The sequence below is a fragment of the Pelobates fuscus genome, chromosome 5 (assembly GCF_036172605.1).
Source record: "Pelobates fuscus isolate aPelFus1 chromosome 5, aPelFus1.pri, whole genome shotgun sequence".
NCBI classification, from domain to species: Eukaryota; Metazoa; Chordata; class Amphibia; order Anura; family Pelobatidae; genus Pelobates; species Pelobates fuscus.
This window is the reverse complement of record NC_086321.1, coordinates 67,012,507-67,031,670: the sequence shown is the minus strand read 5'-3', so window position 1 is coordinate 67,031,670 and position 19,164 is coordinate 67,012,507. Positions and strand designations below refer to the sequence as shown.

General features: G+C 40.3%; 1 protein-coding gene across 1 annotated transcript in view; it reads left to right on the top strand.

Annotated features, from left to right (window-relative positions):
* MTMR12 (myotubularin related protein 12) overlaps positions 1-19,164 on the top strand; it is a 92,416-nt gene that overhangs the window by 22,423 nt on the left and 50,829 nt on the right. The window contains exons 3-6 of the mRNA XM_063453958.1: positions 6,130-6,266; positions 7,476-7,548; positions 13,987-14,123; positions 18,562-18,655. Coding sequence (XP_063310028.1) covers positions 6,130-6,266; positions 7,476-7,548; positions 13,987-14,123; positions 18,562-18,655 — 441 coding nt within the window. The remainder of the gene's footprint in view (positions 1-6,129; positions 6,267-7,475; positions 7,549-13,986; positions 14,124-18,561; positions 18,656-19,164) is intronic.

The following is a 19,164-nucleotide window of genomic DNA, read 5'->3' as shown; positions in this document are numbered from 1 at the left end:
AGGGAGATGATACAGTACATGCATGAAGGGGTCATAACAGTTCAGTATATATCACCTCAGATAATCGTCTGCCTCTTTTTTATATATTAAGTAGAAGGATCAGTGGCTGACACGTGACTGCATAACAACAAAATAGAACAACAAAAACAATATAGATTTTCGTGTAACTAGTGGATACTTAAGAAGGATTAGTCAGGTATCAGGTAGTGAGTAGTTAAGCATTTATCCGAGTTGCTGCACATTTGTATAATTAAGTAGAAATGTTTCGGGGTCATAGATCAAAAAAAAAACCAAAACATGTTTTAGGTTTAGAACTATAGATAAACTGCAGAATATTTAGACCACTGGGCCCAAGGACCCAACAATAGAACGAACAAGCTGGCATCGCCACAGCCGCAGGAGCAGGCAGACACACTGACAAATTTTAACAGTCGTATGGCATAAAAAATCAGTGCACATGTTTAGTATTATTCAGAGTAAGCGACTGGTTAAGAGACGAACAGGCTTATATATTTTAACTTACTGATAGCTTAGTGGTATGCTTGTTAGCTTAGTGACAGGTAAGATTAGCCTATGCGAGAGTAGTCGCGTTTTAAGTAGCATATAGGCATGCAGCAAACCTTCTACAGGAGTGATATCAAATGGTGCTCAGTAGGATGTACTTTTGGAGATTGTGCAATATATGATAACATTGACATTTCTGTGTATGGTCATAACAGGCTGGACTGAGCATGCTAGGAACCTCTTCCAAGTGCATAGTAGCATAATATAGGTTAGGTAATGGTAGTCGGCTATACTGGCATAACCCGCTAGAAGATGCAAAGCAAGCCTACCCCAACCATCACTGGCATACAAGTCAACTCTGTATTAGTGCTGCAGTTAGGCTCTAATATTAAGGTATATATGCATAGGACTAGGCAAGCTAGGGTCTGTACTAGATCCTGCTCTACAGTAATGAATACATCAAGAATCAAAAACAAAACATACTAGCTTTATAAACCATTGTGTCCCTATTAACCCAATCACTACTGGAGTTGCAGTTCAGGGTAAGCCCTTCAGCGTTTAGATTTGTAACATATATAGTAATGAAAGATAAGAGCTCAAGTCCAGGTTAGTGCTGTGCTAGGATATAAATAGCACATTAGCGTAGGGTGTCTGTGCAGTCCAGCTAGGCCCAAAAAGGAATGGGGACCAGACCTGTAGCTTAAGTCCAGTTTCAGTTTCAGCCGACGCCAGTGCGTGGGAGCCCGCTGAGGCAGGCATGTGGCATCGTGAGACAGGTGCAGAGATTGGCCTCCCTCCAGCCCCAGGTTCTGAGGAGAGCTTGCATCTCATTGCCACGGAGTCGGTTGCTCACGTTGGAGTCCGGATCCTTCCCATGTTGGGGATAGCTTGAGCTCCAGGTGTTTCTACGCCGCCTGCGGCGTCGGGGCTTCAGCTGCTGTGGATGATGCCGGGAGATTGCCTCCCTATGTGCTCTCTGCCCAGGTGGGCCTTTGAATGCAGGTACTCTTGGAAGTTTGATAGTTGTGCCCAGAGGGGGCCCGCTCTTTTCCTGCCTCTCTCCGCTCAGCTCACCTCTCCAGTCCCGTGCTGGTTCTGCCGCGGTGTGAGCCTCCAATTTGGCCCAGAAGCGCTCGAAGGCTGCGTCTATGCGCTGTGCTAGAGAATCTATCGTGCACCCCTGGGTCGTTGCCGACAACGTGGACTTTTGTTGGGCCTGCGTTGCCGCCATCTTGCGTGTGGATGCTGCGGTCTGTGCTCGTGTCCCTTTGCCGGGTTACCGTTTCCCTTAGCCTCGAGTCGGGTAATTCAGCGGGAGGGACCCTTACATTGGGTATCCCCAGGTGCAGCGTCGTCCCGTAATCAAGAAGATTGCAGGCTGTGGGTTGCAAGAGTGAGTGGACATGGATTAGTCCCCGTAAATTGAAGCTTGGCCCGGGAGCTCTGGCTGTGCACGTCCAGGCAGCATGGCAGTCAAGCTCCGCCCCCAGTAATACATTTTTATATCACTTGTTTTATTTCTCATATTAGTGTGCATTGATATGTTTTTCTTTATATATTGTCTATATTTTTCAGATTTCTTTTCTTTTGTTCACCGCAAAATGTTATTTTGACTGCATTTGAAGTCGACACACACTGTTATGTTTCTTAGGTTTCGTTAGTAGCCACAAAATGTGAATTTGTTTCAAATCAGATGTGTAGATAGAACAGAATCCAAATTCAGATTATCCAGGCCATGGGGACCCAAGTGACTCTCAAATTGTGTCAAATAGCGCAAAAATTGTTTGATTTGGAAGTGAGTGACAGCTTCAGAGAGCTGTCTTACATTTATACTTGTAAGCAAATTATGTTTAACACTCGGACCTTGAATTGCTCTTTATACCGAGCCATCCTGTTGTAGATTTTTTGCATGCTTGGCTATTACCATTCTAAGATGTGTGCTACTTAACTTCCCAGTGATGTAATGTGTATTGGAAGGAAGGAAATGACAAAATCCAGATCAATAAACTCTAAGCGGATGCACCTAGCTGGTACTTTGTTTGCAGCACCAATAACAGCTCTGCATTGTACGTCATATTGAAGGGCTGGCTTGTTCGTGTTTATAATTAAAATGCCTTTAAGGCAGAGGTTGATAATCTTCTAATGTGTTTTAAGAGCCAACCTGTTTTTTTCCAGGGAAGTGATGTGTACACAAACTGCTAAATAGTCTGGAGACTGCAGTAATATACATATTTTTTATTTTTATATTTGGCTTTGCCGAGCCAACTTTAAAGTAAACCTTGTCCTTTCTAAATTTTATTATACCCTCAGAATCTTCCTGGGGGGAAACAAGTATATGTCTATTGCACTGGGATTTGTTTGGTATTTTAAAGGAGTCAATAGACTTCATTGTGTTTAACAAAATAGGGACTTTTCCATTGGTCATGTCAAAATGTGGCAGTAGTGGAATATTGATTTACTTTCGGCTGCCGTGCCATAAGTTTTACATCAGCTGTAATGGCAGAAAAGAAGAGGCATCTTCCCATTTAACATACATTAGGTGCCTATGGTATGTCTTTGTAAATATAGAGGTAAATTAGAGAGAGAATATGGTGTTGATGATAGAAGACAAATTGGAGCTTCCCCTGCATGTTTCCTGGGTGAATCTTTGCAAAAGCAAAAAAAAAGTAACAAGTTCTTCTTAAAAGAAGTTTGCTGAACTGAAGCACCAAGTGACCTTGTTTTAACCACCAATGCATGACATTTCGGCATAATCACTTTTAGTTCAGAGAGAATCTTGGGTTTCTTTCATCTCAGTTTAAAGGGACACTCTAGACCCAGAAAGCACTTTAACTACATGAAAAGCTTAAAGGACCACTATATAGTGCCAGGAAAACAAACTCGTTTTCCTGGCACTATAGTATTAATAGGTCCCCCCTCCCGCCGGGCTGAAGGGGGAGGAAGGGGTTAAATTCTTACCTTTCTCAAGCGCCGGGCTTCCTCGGCGCTGGGGACTCTCCTCGTCCTTCGGACGTCATCGGCTGAAGGCGCATGCGCGGCAAGAGCCGCGCGTGCATTCAGTCAGTCCATAGGAAAGCATTCTCAATGCTTTCCTATGGACGCTGGCATCTTCTCACGGTGAAAATCATTCTCTGAAACTGCTATTCTCTGAAAATGTTTACAGCAGGCAGGGTTAAATCTAGATGGACCTGGCACCCAGACCACTTCATTAAGCTGAAGTGGTCTGGGTGCCTATAGTGGTCCTTTAATGTGTGAAAAGTGTCCTATTTTTATTTTCTTAAATTTTTTTTTTATTTTACAAAAACTAGATTTCAATAAAAATGGTCACTTTTTATAAATTAACCTAGTTACGCCCCCTGGCTTTCAAGCAGACAGCCTGCCCTGTTACTTCCTGTTTTGGTTAGCTCAGTGCAGCTAAACTCGAGCTGCAGCGATTGCTCAGAACACCTACCTTGCAAAAATGCCTCATTGAGCTGCATTGGAATGTCTGTGATTGGACAGCTTTAAGGGGAACTCCAGCTTGAATGCAGCAAGTTTAACTCAAGTTAAGCTCCTAAACCAAGCTCCCGTGCAATAGAAGGGTGACTTTTCTCCGGGAAGAGGTCTTACAATCACAAGTAAATTCACTGAGCATTCTTTCTGATTAGGTCTTGATTCTACATCCTGGGAGATCCCAAACAGCTTTTTGGATGAAACTTTGTTTTTTTTTTGTTTTTTTTTTTAACATCAAAAAATGTAATAAAATCTTTTTTTGTTAGCTGCATAGTAAATACAACTATTCCTTATGTAGAAGATATAGCTATAAAAGAGCAGAACATTTTCTGTTAAAGCCCCTGTCTATTTTCATTACTCTATAAAGGGTTAAACCTCAAGAAGTCCGTGTTTCTCCAAGCATATTGAAAGGCAGCTTGTATGGAATTTCATGTACTTTGCAATGTGTGTGTTTGTTACAATGGGCTCTTTCATACTGAGAAAAGATGGACAGCTTTCCTGACACTACGGATTGGAATGGAACCACCAACCCATGGTGGGGTTTAACACAAGTAGACAAGATTAAAAACCACAATATTTGCAAATAAAAAAAACCCTCTCTGAATGTTACTATTTTTTAAGCAAATCTGTAGCATCTGCAGTGACTGAGAAATGTTTGAGTAATCAGCTGATTATTGCCTTGCCAGTTTTTTCTCTGAGTTCTGAATATACATTCATTTACCTGCAAGTAGCCTCCTTCACGGTAATGCATGATTAAAGGTACACTATAGTCACCAGAACAACTTTAGCTTAATTAAGCAGTTTGTGAGTATAGATCATGCCTCTGAGTTTTCACTGCTCAATTCACTTCCATTTAGGAGTTAAATCACTTTTGTGCCCTAACTACACCTCCCATGGCTGTGACTGACACAGCCTGCATGCAAACAAAATGGTTTAATTTTCAATCAGATGTAACTTACCGTACTTTAAAATGTTTTATCTCCAGCTCTGTAAATTGAAATTTAATTACATACAGAAAGCTCCTGCAGGATCTAGCAAGCTGTTAACAGAACAGGGGGTAAGACATTGTAAATTAAACAGAATTCGAAAAAAAGGAAGTGTAAACATTAAATGATTCTTTACAGGAAGTGTTTAGGAAGGCTGTGCAAGTCACGTGCAGAGAGGTGTGACTACGACTGCATAAACAAAGTGATTTAACTTCTAAATGGTAGCACATTGAGCAGTGAGAGTGCAGTGGCATGATCTATACACCAAAACTGCTGGTGACTATAGTATCTCTTTAAAGTTATTATGAAAGCCAACTACAAAATTGCCTCTATTGGCTTCCTAAATATATACTTTATAGCAGGGGAGCCCAAAAGGTAGATCCCCAGATGTTTTAAAACTACAGCTTCCATGATGTTTTGTCATTGTAAAGGAGTTCTAAAGGCATGCAAAGCATCAAGGGAGTTGTAGTTCTAAAACATCTGGGGAACAGGACATTTTATTTATTATTATTATTATTATTTTTTTTTTTTTTTTTTTTTAAAGAAAACTAATAGACTAATGTTGGAATTTCACGAAAGCGTTTCTAACTTCACATCCTGAGATTTCCCATTAGCCATTGTGAGAACAAGCATCAACTTGCACTATGAACAATAATCTATTAAGTATCCCATAGATTTTTGAGATCTTCATTAGACCCCTTTTTGTAATCTTATGTATAGATGATTATGCAACCTGGAGCTAAGGACCTAGAGGAAGATGGTGGTGGTGCTGCTGAGGAGCAGGAAATGCAATTAAACCTTTTTGCCACTAAATGCCACCTTGGGAAAAAAAACTGTCAACTTGGTGTTTTTTACAAAAATTACAAAGACATCAAAAGTGACCGTGCTACCACCATCTCTTCTTAAAATAAATAATTTAATTTTTAAAAAGTGACAGATGCGTTCTAACATATGAGTGCAATATGTAGGCACTATGTAAGGTGTTATGATTACTTGGTCCTTGGAATAAACCCCAAATGTATATCTAGAAGTATAAGCTAGAGAAATGGAATTACATTTAATATTATTGGCTAATTGAGGGATGAAGAATGCATTCCTGAGCCTAATTTACAAGATCATGACTACCGTATTTATGCTGCGTTTCTAGGAGAACTGTTGATGTGCGAGGCCAACACAGTGTTAAAATGTACTCAGGATGAAGGATCCCAGCGAGGGGTCTATGGAAGACTGATCTGCACAAACCTAAAGATCACTTTCCTTTGCGATGAGGTGCCTGACGATAACGTAAGTACTCATAGAGCTATCGTACGCATTTATATTTTGACAAAGGTATTCCATTCTTAAATGTCCACTATAGGCACCCAGACCACTTCAGCTCATTGAAATGGTCTGAGTGCCAGGTCCCCCTTGTTTTTAAACTGCTATGCTTACACTGCAGGGTTAATCCAGTCTCTAGTGCCTGTCTCTGCGATTTACACGGAGTAAATCGCACTTATTTGACACTGGACGTCCTCACGGAGTCCAGCATCAAATAAGATCCCCATAGGAAAGCATTGAGTAATGTTTTCCTAAGGGCAGGTTTAAATGCGCGCGCCTCTGGCTGCGCATGCGCATTCGGCTCCACTCGGGAGCTGAAGTCGGCGGGGGAGGAGAGGTCACCAGCGCTGAGGGAGGGGGGCACTCCAAGAGCCTATAGTGCCAGGAAAACGGGTTTGTTTTCCTGGCACTATAGGATCCCTTTAAATATTATAAAATAAGCTGAAACATGCCCTGGATCACATTGATTTTTATTTCTGTGTACTAAAGTGGGTTTGAAACCTTTTAAGAGAGGATGGGGTGGGTTTGCGGAAAAAGGTAAGTGGGTGGAAAAGAGCCTGTTGTGTATTGGTGAAGGGTCCACAGATCTTACCATAGCATGTTAGAACAGCTAGGCCAAAAATGCACGTAAGCTACAAGTGTGATGGCAGCAGCGGTGACTACTGTATCTATGCATGCTGCAATGCTATGGCTTGAATCTTACAATGCCTTGCGTTGTGTGAACTTGTGGATGTTCTCAAGCACAGACACAAATCCAAATTTCAAGTATGTATAACATTTAATTTATACATTTTGTTGGTTATTTTGCTAGCAGCATGTATAAACGTAATGCTGTAATTTACAGGAAGCTTTCCTTTCCTTTTTCAAGATTACTAATGTACATCTGGTTAAAGTATTGATTCTGTATGGATGTGCATTTGTGTACAATGTACTGCATAGTGACACATGTCTTGATTATTTCTTGACCTTGCCACGGGAGCTCACCACAAACTGATTCATACTATTCACATTTTAACATCCAGTTTATTAAAGCCATGAACACATAAGATTGGTTTTCTCCTGGCTGTTTTTTTGAGATGTTCTGCCCTCTTATCTCTGTTTCCATCCCAACCCTTTTCAACTTTGCCAGCCTTTTTTTGTTCACGTTCTCACCCCATCCTCCTGATTCTGTTTCAGATTCCAGAATTCAAAAACAAGATTGTGGGTGAAAATGATATAACTCTTCAATGCGTGGACCAGTTGTATGGAGGTAGATTAACTGTATTTCTGTGTCTATTTCCCTCACTAATAGTCATTTTGATGTCTTCATATAGGTATTAAGTGTTGCAGTAACTCACTTCCTGTTTTCTAAAATAAACTCCGCTGTAATTCTTTTCTTTTGGGTTTGACCTCATTAATTCCTCATTCATTTCCCTACCAGCTGTTTAAAAAAACCATTTCCGGACTTAATCAGAAAAAGGAAAGCAAAGCAGTGGTTGTAACATAATAGAACTGTGCATTCATTATGGTTTGCGATGAGTTAGTATTGTTTTGATAATAGCAACAGTTACTGAGGTTCGAATGCAGAGAACATCGATTTTAATATGTTTTAGATAGACATTCTGTGAAACTCTTTTCTGCTATCCTTTATGGTTGATTAATGGGAGTCAGTGGATTAGCTATAGTGAGAAATTTGGGGGTAAAGTTGTAAAAGGGGAAAGGTCACCATGGAAGCCATTGCTTTGTTCCTCCTGATTATTCCACTTTTAGAACTTTGTCCCAGAATTGCGTTTAAATTTGTACTGATCTGGAATTCTTGCCAGTAGACTTTGATTTCCCCTTTTTGCCATGTGCCTAGCCTTGGTCCCAATTTTTTTTTAAAGATGGTAACTCTAAATTTGTTTTTAATATTTAAAGTAACACCCCAAGCACCATAACTACTTGAATCCAGTTGGCTCCACTGAGCTAAGTAATACCATGCATGGTGGACATGCTTAGCTCCGTGAAGAAATCCTGCAGGAGAAAAGAGGATGTGGTATGGGTGCCTGAGGGATCCAGTTAAAGGAACACTATAGTCACCTAAATTACTTTAGCTAAATAAAGCAGTTTTAGTATATAGATCATTCCCCTGCAATTTCACTGCTCAATTCACTGTCCTTTAGGAGTTAAATCACTTTGTTTCTGTTTATGCAGCCCTAGCCACACCTCCCCTGGCTATGATTGACAGAGCCTGCATGAAAAAAAAACTGGTTTCACTTTCAAACAGATGTAATTTACCTTAAATAATTGTATCTCAATCTCTAAATTGAACTTTAATCACATACATGAGGCTCTTGCAGGGTCTAGCAAGCTATTAACATAGCAGGGGGTAAGAAAATCTTAATTAAACAGAACTTGCAATAAAGAAAGCCTAAATAGGGCTCTCTTTACAGGAAGTGTTTATGGAAGGCTGTGCAAGTCACATGCAGGGAGGTGTGACTAGGGTTCATAAACAAAGGGATTTAACTCCTAAATGGCAGAGGATTGAGTAGTGAGGCTGCAGGGGCATGTTCTATACACCAAAACTGCTTCATTAAGCTAAAGTTGTTCAGGTGACTAAAGTGTCCCTTTAAGTTGTCAAACCTGTTAAGAAAGTTGACAGATTACTCTGAGAGGGTTCTTGTGCACTCGTGGCACCATGACCACTACAGTTGCAGTTAGGGACTATACACACTACCTTTTGCAATGATTAAGTACTCACACAGATTCTCTTTTGGGATAATTTGTTCTTGTTGTTTTTATCCCTCTTTCAAATATATATCTCTGACTCTTGGAAGGGCCTTTTGAGAAGTTCTTTACTAAAAGTGCTATTTATATTTTAATGTAATATTCAATGAATTATGAATTGTAGGAAATCTGAAATGATATTTACTCAAGGTTATTGTTGGAATGTTCTGTGCTGTTGTCCTGTAACTCCTTTTGCAAGATTCAAAAGCATGACGTTAATTATTCATTCTGCTTACACTGTTATCAGTATTAATCATAAGCTCAAGCTATGCATTTTATCTCTGTGCCACTTGCGTCCTAAAAAAGATTGCCAACTAAACTTTATAACTAAAGAGCAACAAGCCATTTTACCCGTTTTTCTGCACATTTTGTGTTTCAGCGCACAGTGATACATTTATCCCAAGCTCCTTGAAATATTAATCTTTTAGACTTTACCATCTCTACGTTTAATGTTATTTCACGCATCATAACAAATATTTATATTTGCTTTTCATTCATTTCCCTCCCTCCGTTAGATTTGTTTTCTCAACCTTGCAGTCTTTCACAAACATTATCACACTTTGTACCTGTATAACTCAATTAGTTATAAGGTTCTGTCATGTCATTCCAATTCATTCTCTTGTCAAAGTATTGTGTATAGGGTTTTCTTTCGATCCACCTTGGATTTACCTGTGGCATCTTATTTAAAGGGACACTATAGTCACCAAAACAAATTTAGCTTAAAGGGACACGTCACCAAAACAACTAAATCTTATTGTAGTTGTTCTGATCAGTATAGTCAGTCCCTGCAGGCCTTTTAATGTAAACACTGCCTTTTACATTACAGCCTAGGAACACCTCTAGTGGCAACAATGTGCAGCACTTATATTCAGTGTCACAACGCTCTGTATAGAGACGCTGAGCTTTCACCTTAGAGATGCAGTAAATCTCTTTGAAGAGATGCTGATTGGCCAGTGTGGCATTTGGCTCCACCCCATGCCTCCGTGGCTGCGATCATCAGAGTTGCCTCCTTGGCTGATATCTCAATTCTGATGATATCAGCCAAGGAGGCAAATTAGGGACCCAAAATAAATTGTGAGCCCCTGCTCCATGGGAATTAGGAACTGCTACTCAGCCACTGCTTCTAACTGGTTACCAAACCTGCCACTATTGTTTAATGGCTGCTGCTAACCCACAAAATAAAGGAACACTTTGCTGTTAGAATACAGCCTTTTATTCCTTACACTCCAGTGTCCCCGTCTTCTCCCACACTGCTCGCCATGAAAGGGTTAAAAACCCTTTAAACAGAGAAACATAGAATGTGACGGCAGATAAGAACCATTCGGCCAATCTAGTCTGCCCAATATTTCAAAATACTTTTAATTAGTCCCTGGCCTTATCTTAAGTCTAGGATAGCCTTATGCCTATCCCACGCATGCTTTAACTCCTTTACTGTGTTAACCTCTACCACTTCAGCTGGAAGGCTATTCCATGCATCCACTACCCTCTCAGTAAAGTAATACTTCCTGATATTAGTTTTAAAGCTTTGCCCCTCTAATTTAAGACTATGTCCTCTTGTTGTGGTAGTTTTTCTTCTTTTAAATATGGTCTCCTCATTTACTGTGTTGATTCCCTTTATGTATTTAAATGTTTCTATCATATCCCCCCTGTCTCGTCTTTCCTCCAAGCTATACATGTTAAGATCCTTTAACCTTTCCTGGTAAGTTTTATTCTGCAATCCATGAACCAGTTTAGTAGCCCTTCTCTGAACTCTCTCTAAGGTATCAATATCCTTCTGGAGATACGGTCTCCAGTACTGCGTACAATATTCCAAGTGAGGTCTCACCAGTGTTCTGCACAATGGTATGAGCACTTCTCTCTTTCTACTGCTAACCCGATTTCAGTTCCAAGTCCCTCGGCGCTGGCCCTCTCTCCGCCTCTTCTGATGTTATCACAAGGGGAACCCAATGAACATACGTGACGAGCGTCACACTGGATTTAGGCCTTCTCTATAGGAAAACATTGAATCAAGGCGCTGGATGTCCTCATGCAAAGCCTGTTAAGCAGCCACTAGAGCCAGTCTTACCCTGCAATGTAAACATTGCAGTTTCTATAAAAGTGCAATGTTTCCAGCTGCGAGATTAAGGGGACAGGGACACTGCACCCAGATCACCTCAATTAGATAAAGTAGCATGGGTGCCTATAGTGTCCCTTTAACTCTAGGCTCTGGCCTAGAGTTAATGGCAGCAAACTCGCCTTACATGCACGTCCGCTCAGTGGCATTATGTTGACCCCTTACAGCACAAATCAGAGTACCATATAAGCCGAGTTTTTCAGCACATTTTTTGTGCTAAAAAACCCCAACTCTGCTTATACTCGAGTCAATTGTCTACATTGCCATAATACAGACTGGGGGCTGTGGGGGCTGCAGAGCGTTTACTTACCTCTCCTGTCAGCTCCCTCCTCCTCCGCGCCGGTCCGTTCAGCACCTCTGTCAGCTCCCAGTGTAAATCTCGCGAGAAGCCGCGGGGTCATAGTGCGGCCGCGATACTTACACTGTGAGCTGGCAGAGGGAGCTGACCGGACCGGCACGGAGGAGGAGGGAGCTGACAGGAGCTGCAGGAGAGGTAAGTAAGAGCTCTGCCAGCCCCCCTCCTACACAGTGCCCATCCACTGGACCACCAGGGAGTGAGAGCCCCCCTCCCTGCCATGTATCAAGCAGGGAGGGGGGACGAAAAAAATAATAAAAATATAAATAATAATATTTATAAAATAAAAAATTATAATTAAAGGAACACTATAGTCACCTAAATTACTTTAGCTAAATAAAGCAGTTTTAGTGTATAGATCATTCCAATGCAATTTCACTGCTCAATTCACTGTCATTTAGGAGTTAAATCACTTTGTTTCTGTTTATGCAGCCCTAGCCACACCTCCCCTGGCTATGATTGACAAAGCCTGCATGAAAAAAAAAACTGGTCTCACTTTCAAACAGATGTAATTTACCTTAAATAATTGTATCTCAATCTCTAAATTGAACTTTAATCACATACAGGAGGCTCTTGCAGGGTCTAGCAAGCTATTAACATAGCAGGGGGTAAGAAAATCTTAATTAAACAGAACTTGCAATAAAGAAAGCCTAAATAGGGCTCTCTTTACAGGAAGTGTTTATGGAAGGCTGTGCAAGTCACATGCAGGGAGGTGTGACTAGGGTTCATAAACAAAGGGATTTAACTCCTAAATGGCAGAGGATTGAGCAGTGAGGCTGCAGGGGCATGTTCTATACACCAAAACTGCTTCATTAAGCTAACGTTGTTCAGGTGACTATAGTGTCCCTTTAAATAAAATATATAATAATAATAAAAAAAATTATTACAATAATGAAAAAAAAAAATTCTAAAATTGCCCACCCCCCACCAAGGCTCTGCAACACACACACACACACACACACACACACACACACACACACACACACACACACACACTGCACTCATATACACACTGCATTCATACACACACACTGCATTCATTATATACACACACTGTAAATAAATATTCAATTAATATAATATTTTTAGGATCTAATTTTATTTAGAAATTTACCAGTAGCTGCTGCATTTCCCACCCTAGTCTTATACTCGAGTCAATAAGTTTTCCCAGTTTTTTGGGGTAAAATTAGGGGCCTCGGCTTATATTCGGGTCGGCTTATACTCGAGTATATACGGTATTTTAAAGCACAGTAAAATGAAAGTACAGGCACATGGTGTGAATAATAAAATTGGTCTTAATACAAGTCATTTACATACTTTATATAATTTAAACAAACCATTCACACAGCAGAAATAAACCGTAAAAAATAACATAAATATGTATTTTGGCAACTGAAGTAGACCTGTTCAAGGAGGGGCTGTTTTTTTTTGTTTTTGTTTACATTATTTTTTTTACTGGCATGTTGTGGTTGCTACGGGGAGAATTCACACCACATGTAAGTGTACAGGGGCTAACCTGCCGCTGGTTAGAAACATTGCGAGCAGACGTCCTCAGTAGCCAGCTGGATAAAGAACTAGCAACCTGGTTGGAAGATAATTGCTAACTGCTACAAGCTACTTTTTTTTTTTTTTTTTAAAGAACTTTTTATAGTGACCTCAAATGGCAGTTGTTTGCAGACAAGATTGTAAACAATCCCTTGGTAATTCTAGGACTCCCTTTTTTTTTTTTTCTTACATCTGCAATATGCAGAGCTATAGCTGATGCTTTTTACAGCTCTGTAGGTGCACACCAAAGAGACACGCGTCAGGTGCAGTGTATATGACAGGAGTAGGCTACCATTGGCACTCCAGATGTTGATTAAATGCTTTGTGTGAGTGTTTCTCCCCTTATTTATTTTACAAAAAAAGTGCAGATTTTAATAGAAATTGGCACTTTATTTATTTTTTTACCTTGTTACACCATCTTGGCTGTCAATCAGAGCTAAACACAAGAGGCAGGCAACTGCTCAGCGCACCTGCCTTGCAAAGACTGCTCATTGGGAAATCTGTGATTGGACAGCCACATAGTCTGGGCAGTGTTAGAAGGGGAGGGCTTGCAAAAGCTTCAGACAAGAGAATGAGATCTGCAACATTAGCAAGCTGTTTTAGATATATCCCAATTAAAATATGCATATGTTCAGCTCAGCAGTGATCCTATGACGATAATGATTGGCTGAGTCATGATTTGTACAGAAATCCCAGTAAAAGCACTGTGGATTGGCAGCAAATGCAGGAATTTCAAATTTGGTTTTCCAGAAAATAAATAAATATGTATGTACATACACTTCTGCTTTTACTGTTTCACTATTGTTGTTTTTGAATGTTTTGTTATTTTTCTATTTCATTTTCTTGTATTGTTTTGTTTATTTAACTACAGATAATAATGTAATATATGCATGCAGTAGATAACCATGTGGTATTACTTTTTTCTCCAGTTTTCGATGATAAAAAGAAAGTTCCCATTAATAAAACAGTGCTTACAAAGTACCCAGAAAGACTAATTATCTACTGCAAAGACTTCCGTGTTTTTCATTTCTGCCTTAGCTACGTAAAGGAAGAGGAAGTTAAAAGGGTAATTATAACCTCTCTTGTATTTTCATTCAGTGGGTCTTAATAATCGGTAAAAAAAAAAAAAAAAAAAATAACATTTTTAGTTTGTTAATAATAAACATTTAACAAAAAAAATGAGGGGAAAAAAATTAATTTGCAACCGGTCAAACAGTAGTTCAATGCACATTGGTAAATATATTGTTTAAAGTGTATTTGAAACATCTGAACTCTGAAGCCATGTTTTATTGTTTATTGATTGATACATTTTCTGTAGGTGATATGCAAATTCAAAAGTTTCCTATCTGTTACTCCTCTCAAGAAAACATAAACGCACTGGAGGTTTCTTTTTTAGTGTTATTTATATATATATATATATATATATATATATATATATATATATATATATATATATATATATATATATATATATATATATATATATATACCGTATATACTTGAATATAAGCCGAGGCCCCTAATTTTTCCCCAAAAAACTGGGAAAACTTATTGACTCAAGTATAAGACTAGGGTGGGAAATGCAGCAGCTACTGGTAAATTTCTAAATAAAATTAGATCCTAAAAAAAATATATTAATTGAATATTTATTTACAGTGTGTGTATAATGAATGCAGTGTGTGCGTATGAGTGCAGCGTGTGTGTGTGTGTATGAATGCAGTGTGTATGAGTGCAGTGTGTGTGTGTATGAGTGCAGTGTGTGTGTGTATGAGTGCAGTGTGTGTATGAATGCAGTGTATGAATGCAGTGTGTGCAGGGCCGGTGCAAGGATATTTGCCCCCCCCCCATATGTCCTGAACTCCCCTCCTCCTCCCTCAGTGGTCCTTACCTCCCCACCCCCGTGTTCCTTCACCCCCCTCCCCCAGTGGTCCTGACTCACCCCTCCCCCAGTGGTCCTGACTCACCCCTCCCCTCCCCTAGTGGTCCTTACTTCCCCCTCCCCTCCCCTAGTGGTCCTTACTTCCCCCTCCCCTCCCCTAGTGGTCCTTACTTCCCCCTCCCCTCCCCTAGTGGTCCTTACTTCCCCCTCCCCTCCCCTAGTGGTCCTTACTTCCCCCTCCCCTCCCCTAGTGGTCCTTACTTCCCCCTCCCCTCCCCTAGTGGTCCTTATCCCCCCCTTCCCTCCCATAGTGGTCCTTATCCCCCCCTCCCTCCATAGTGGTCCTTATCCCCCTCCCTCCCATAGTGGTCCTTATCCCCCCTCCCTCCCTCCCATAGTGGTCCTTATCCCCCCTCCCTCCCATAGTGTTCCTTTTCTCCCCCCCTCCCTCCCATAGTGGTCCTTTTCTCCCCCCCTCCCTCCGATAGTGGTCCTTATCCCCCCCTCCCTTCCATAGTGGTCCTTATCCCCCCCCTTCCTCCCATAGTGGTCCTTATCCCCCCCCCCTCCGTCCCATAGTGGTCCTTATCCCCCCCCCTCCCTCCCATAGCGGTCCTTATACCCCCCTCCCTTCCATAGTGGTCCTTATCCCACCCCCTCCCTCCCCTAGTGGTCCTTATACCCCCCCCCCTCCCACAGTGGTCCTTATACCCCCTTTTTTTATTATTATTTTTTTTTATTATTATTATTATTATTTTTTATTATTATTTCTTATTTTATTTATATTTTTATTTATTTTTCGTCCCCCCTCCCTGCTTGATACATGGCAGGGAGGGGGGCTCTCCTTCCCTGGTGGTCCAGTGGCAGTTCAGTGGGGGGGAGAGGGGGGCTTGCAGAGCTGTAACTTACCTGTTCTGCAGCTCCTGTCAGCTCTCTCCTCCTCCGCGCCGTCCGTGCAGCTCCTTCTATCAGCTCACACTGTAAGTCTCGCGAGAGCCGCGGCTCTCGCGAGATTTACACTGGGAGCTGACCGAGGTGCTGAACGGACGGCGCGGAGGAGGAGAGAGCTGACAGGAGCTGCAGAACAGGTAAGTTACAGCTCTGCCAGCCCCCCTCTCCCCCAGTCTGTATTATGGCAATGTAAATTGCCATAATACAGACCTTGACTCGAGTATAAGCCGAGTTGGGGTTTTTCAGCCCAAAAAATGGGCTGAAAAACTTGGCTTATACTCGAGTATATACGGTGTATGTATATATATATGTGTATATATATATATGTATATATATTTATATATATATATATATATATATATATATATATATATGTATATATATATATATATGTATATATATATATATATAAACAAGGGTTTGGCTGCACTCACCTAAACATGCTTAAATGGGGTGCTGCTGGGGGCCAATAAGTACAGTAAAAATGAAAATCCAGCACACTCACTTGTCTACTAAACAGTTATTATAGTGCTGAACAATTTTTTAGTTTTTTAAAAACACCTACCGTAATCTAGGCAAAAAATAATGGGGGTTTAGTTACATTATATGATCATACATTGCATAAGCCTGCCACAAACGTCAATGTACCCCATCTTTGGCAGGTCCTACTCTGTCTGCTAAATGAGCTACTCACTTGGGGAAATCCTTCCATCTCGAGTTCTCTGCAGTACAAGGCTTAAATAGGGTCCTAAGATGAGGCACCTGTGACAGGGAGGGATGCAAAACCAAGGAGATGGCTATACTCCTAAATATATACATATATATATACATATATATATATATATATATATATATATATATATATATATATATATATATACATATATATATGTTTTTTTTTTAATTTGGCTATTTTTGCATAAAACTTTAAATTCCCTGACACTGCCTACATTTTCCAGCTTAGTAAATATCATGCTTGATTTTAGATGTGTCATGTCTTTCTTGCACAACTGGTAGCTTAAAAACGGTTATGGTTTGTGCTAAATATTTTAAGTCTGCCTCATATGTAATTTTATGATATACATTATAAGCCCTGTTATCCTGGAAGAGCTCAAGCATACTGTGCAAATTACATTAACCCTTCAGGCTCCACATGCACAGCTGTAGCAGAATGGGAAGGACTGCCCAAGTGGCTTATAGAAGTGACCCTGAGGTGTTTTTTTGTTTTGTTTTGTTTTTTTACACTTTGCTCTGCTTTTAAGTTCAATATCATTTAATAGGAAGTTCGAATGAGGAATTGTCCAGAATCGTGACCGTTTCAGTGTTTCCAGCATTCATTGGGTGTTGTGAACTGGTAAATCTTTTAGGTTCTCAAATGCACGTCAATGGTATCCAAAGAGGGTCTGTGTACAGAGCAAAGTTCAATATAATATTCCATTTGTTCCCATAGGGATTACGACACTTCAGGACTTTGATCTAGAATTGCTCTTATAAACAACCCTTAAATGCTCCGTTGTTTTAAAGCTGCACAGTGCAGTTTGATCCTCCTGCATTTGCTGCAACATCAACGAAGTGGAACTCCTTAATAGAGAGACTTACCAAGATGGCTCTGTAGCATGAATTCTTTTTTTTTTTTTCTACATTGCACATTTTAATCACTCATTATCTTCCAGCGATTTACAGACCCTTATGTACCGTCCTAATCCACAGGACGGTACATTTATTAATGTTCCCTATTATGGCCCCTTTCAATCACTGAAGTTTTCAGGGTCTTAAACACTGTTGAGGAGTCTGTGAACCTAGGTCCAGGGTAAGTATAGGAGTAAGGGCAGTCAAAATATAAAGGAAAAAAAGGTTGAAAACAAACTGTGAGCAGAGTTAGGCCACCTTGCTGAAACCTGAGCTTTTAGCATGAAAAATTCAAGCAAGCAGTTAGAGAAACAAAGGCACCTTTCAGTGTTAAAACAAACACCTTTCCTGCTCTTTCTTTCAGTTCCCTAATGAATGCCTAAAAGATTCATTTTAAAACTGGTGTGCTTTTTGTTTATCACTACTTGCACACCTTCCTTTTTGTCCTGTAAGTAGCCTAAAAAAAACAATACAAAAGAAATATGACTACAGTTTTCTTTTAGGTATATTCCCTGGATCAGGGGTGGGTGCCAAATCAGTGTAATCCTGTATACACGCCAGAGTTTGGGGATTTGGTAGACAAGAACTGGAGCAGGAAAGCAGGTTACAGAGGGGAAGAGGGAAACAACAAACATCCTTGTCGTAGTTTTGGCTTTAGGCACAAGAGGACTAAAATAGCTGCATGCTGTCTGGAGCTGGTCAGGGGAATTAATTTGCTGATTGTAAGAAATTGCAAAGCCACTTAGATGCTGTGTGTTAAGTTACCCTTACATTTTCATAGACCTCTGTGCCTGTTGCACTGTTGCATCCATCATTGACTCTTGCATAGCCACACAGACTTTTGAGGCGAGAGCAGCACAGTTTGGCTGCAGAGATGACTTCACGGCCTGTGATAGAACATAAGTGACCCTGATATGCAGAATGTTAACAACCGTCAACCTTATGTAGTCAAAGTCAAAGTTGTCAATAGTGTTGTTGATTTTAGACCTTTATTTGCTTGTGGTTTGCAAGCATTAAATACATTTTCATTTGTTTCTTCTTTCAGATTGTCAGTGGGATAAGCCACTACGTTCTAAGCCCTAAGGGTTTGAAACATCTCTTTCTGTTTACATATGCAGCAAACGTACCTCGTTATGCAGGTGAGTTATTTCCATTGAGTTGAGCCACCATTCACTTCCTCCATTCAGTGGTGTGTGTGTGTGTGTGTGTGTGTATAAGGTTCTTTTGCAAGATGAGCTTAGGAATGGCTTAGCCAGTTAAGTAAAATAATGCATGTTTTATTACATAGTGGTTTATGGAGATTTGACCTCTGAATTAGAAAATTTAGGCCAGAATAGAATGTCAGTTGTGCCACCACCTACAGCTTGCAGTGTAGTGATGTACCCCAATAATATTTTATTATTTACAAGTATTAGAAAGAGTTAGACAAAAAAAAGGCCAGCTTTTAGGGAAAAAACAGGCATCATATTTATAGGTAATTCAGAGCTAAACCATTCTACCTAGTACTTTTCCTGTGGTGGTCTCTCTGTACCTTCTGTCAAACACCTTATTCCTCCAGTGAGACTGCAGGGACATGTTCTATTAAGCTAAAGTTGTTTTGATGTCTGTAGTAGCCCTTTAAAATTCTATTTAACATCTTGATGCTCAC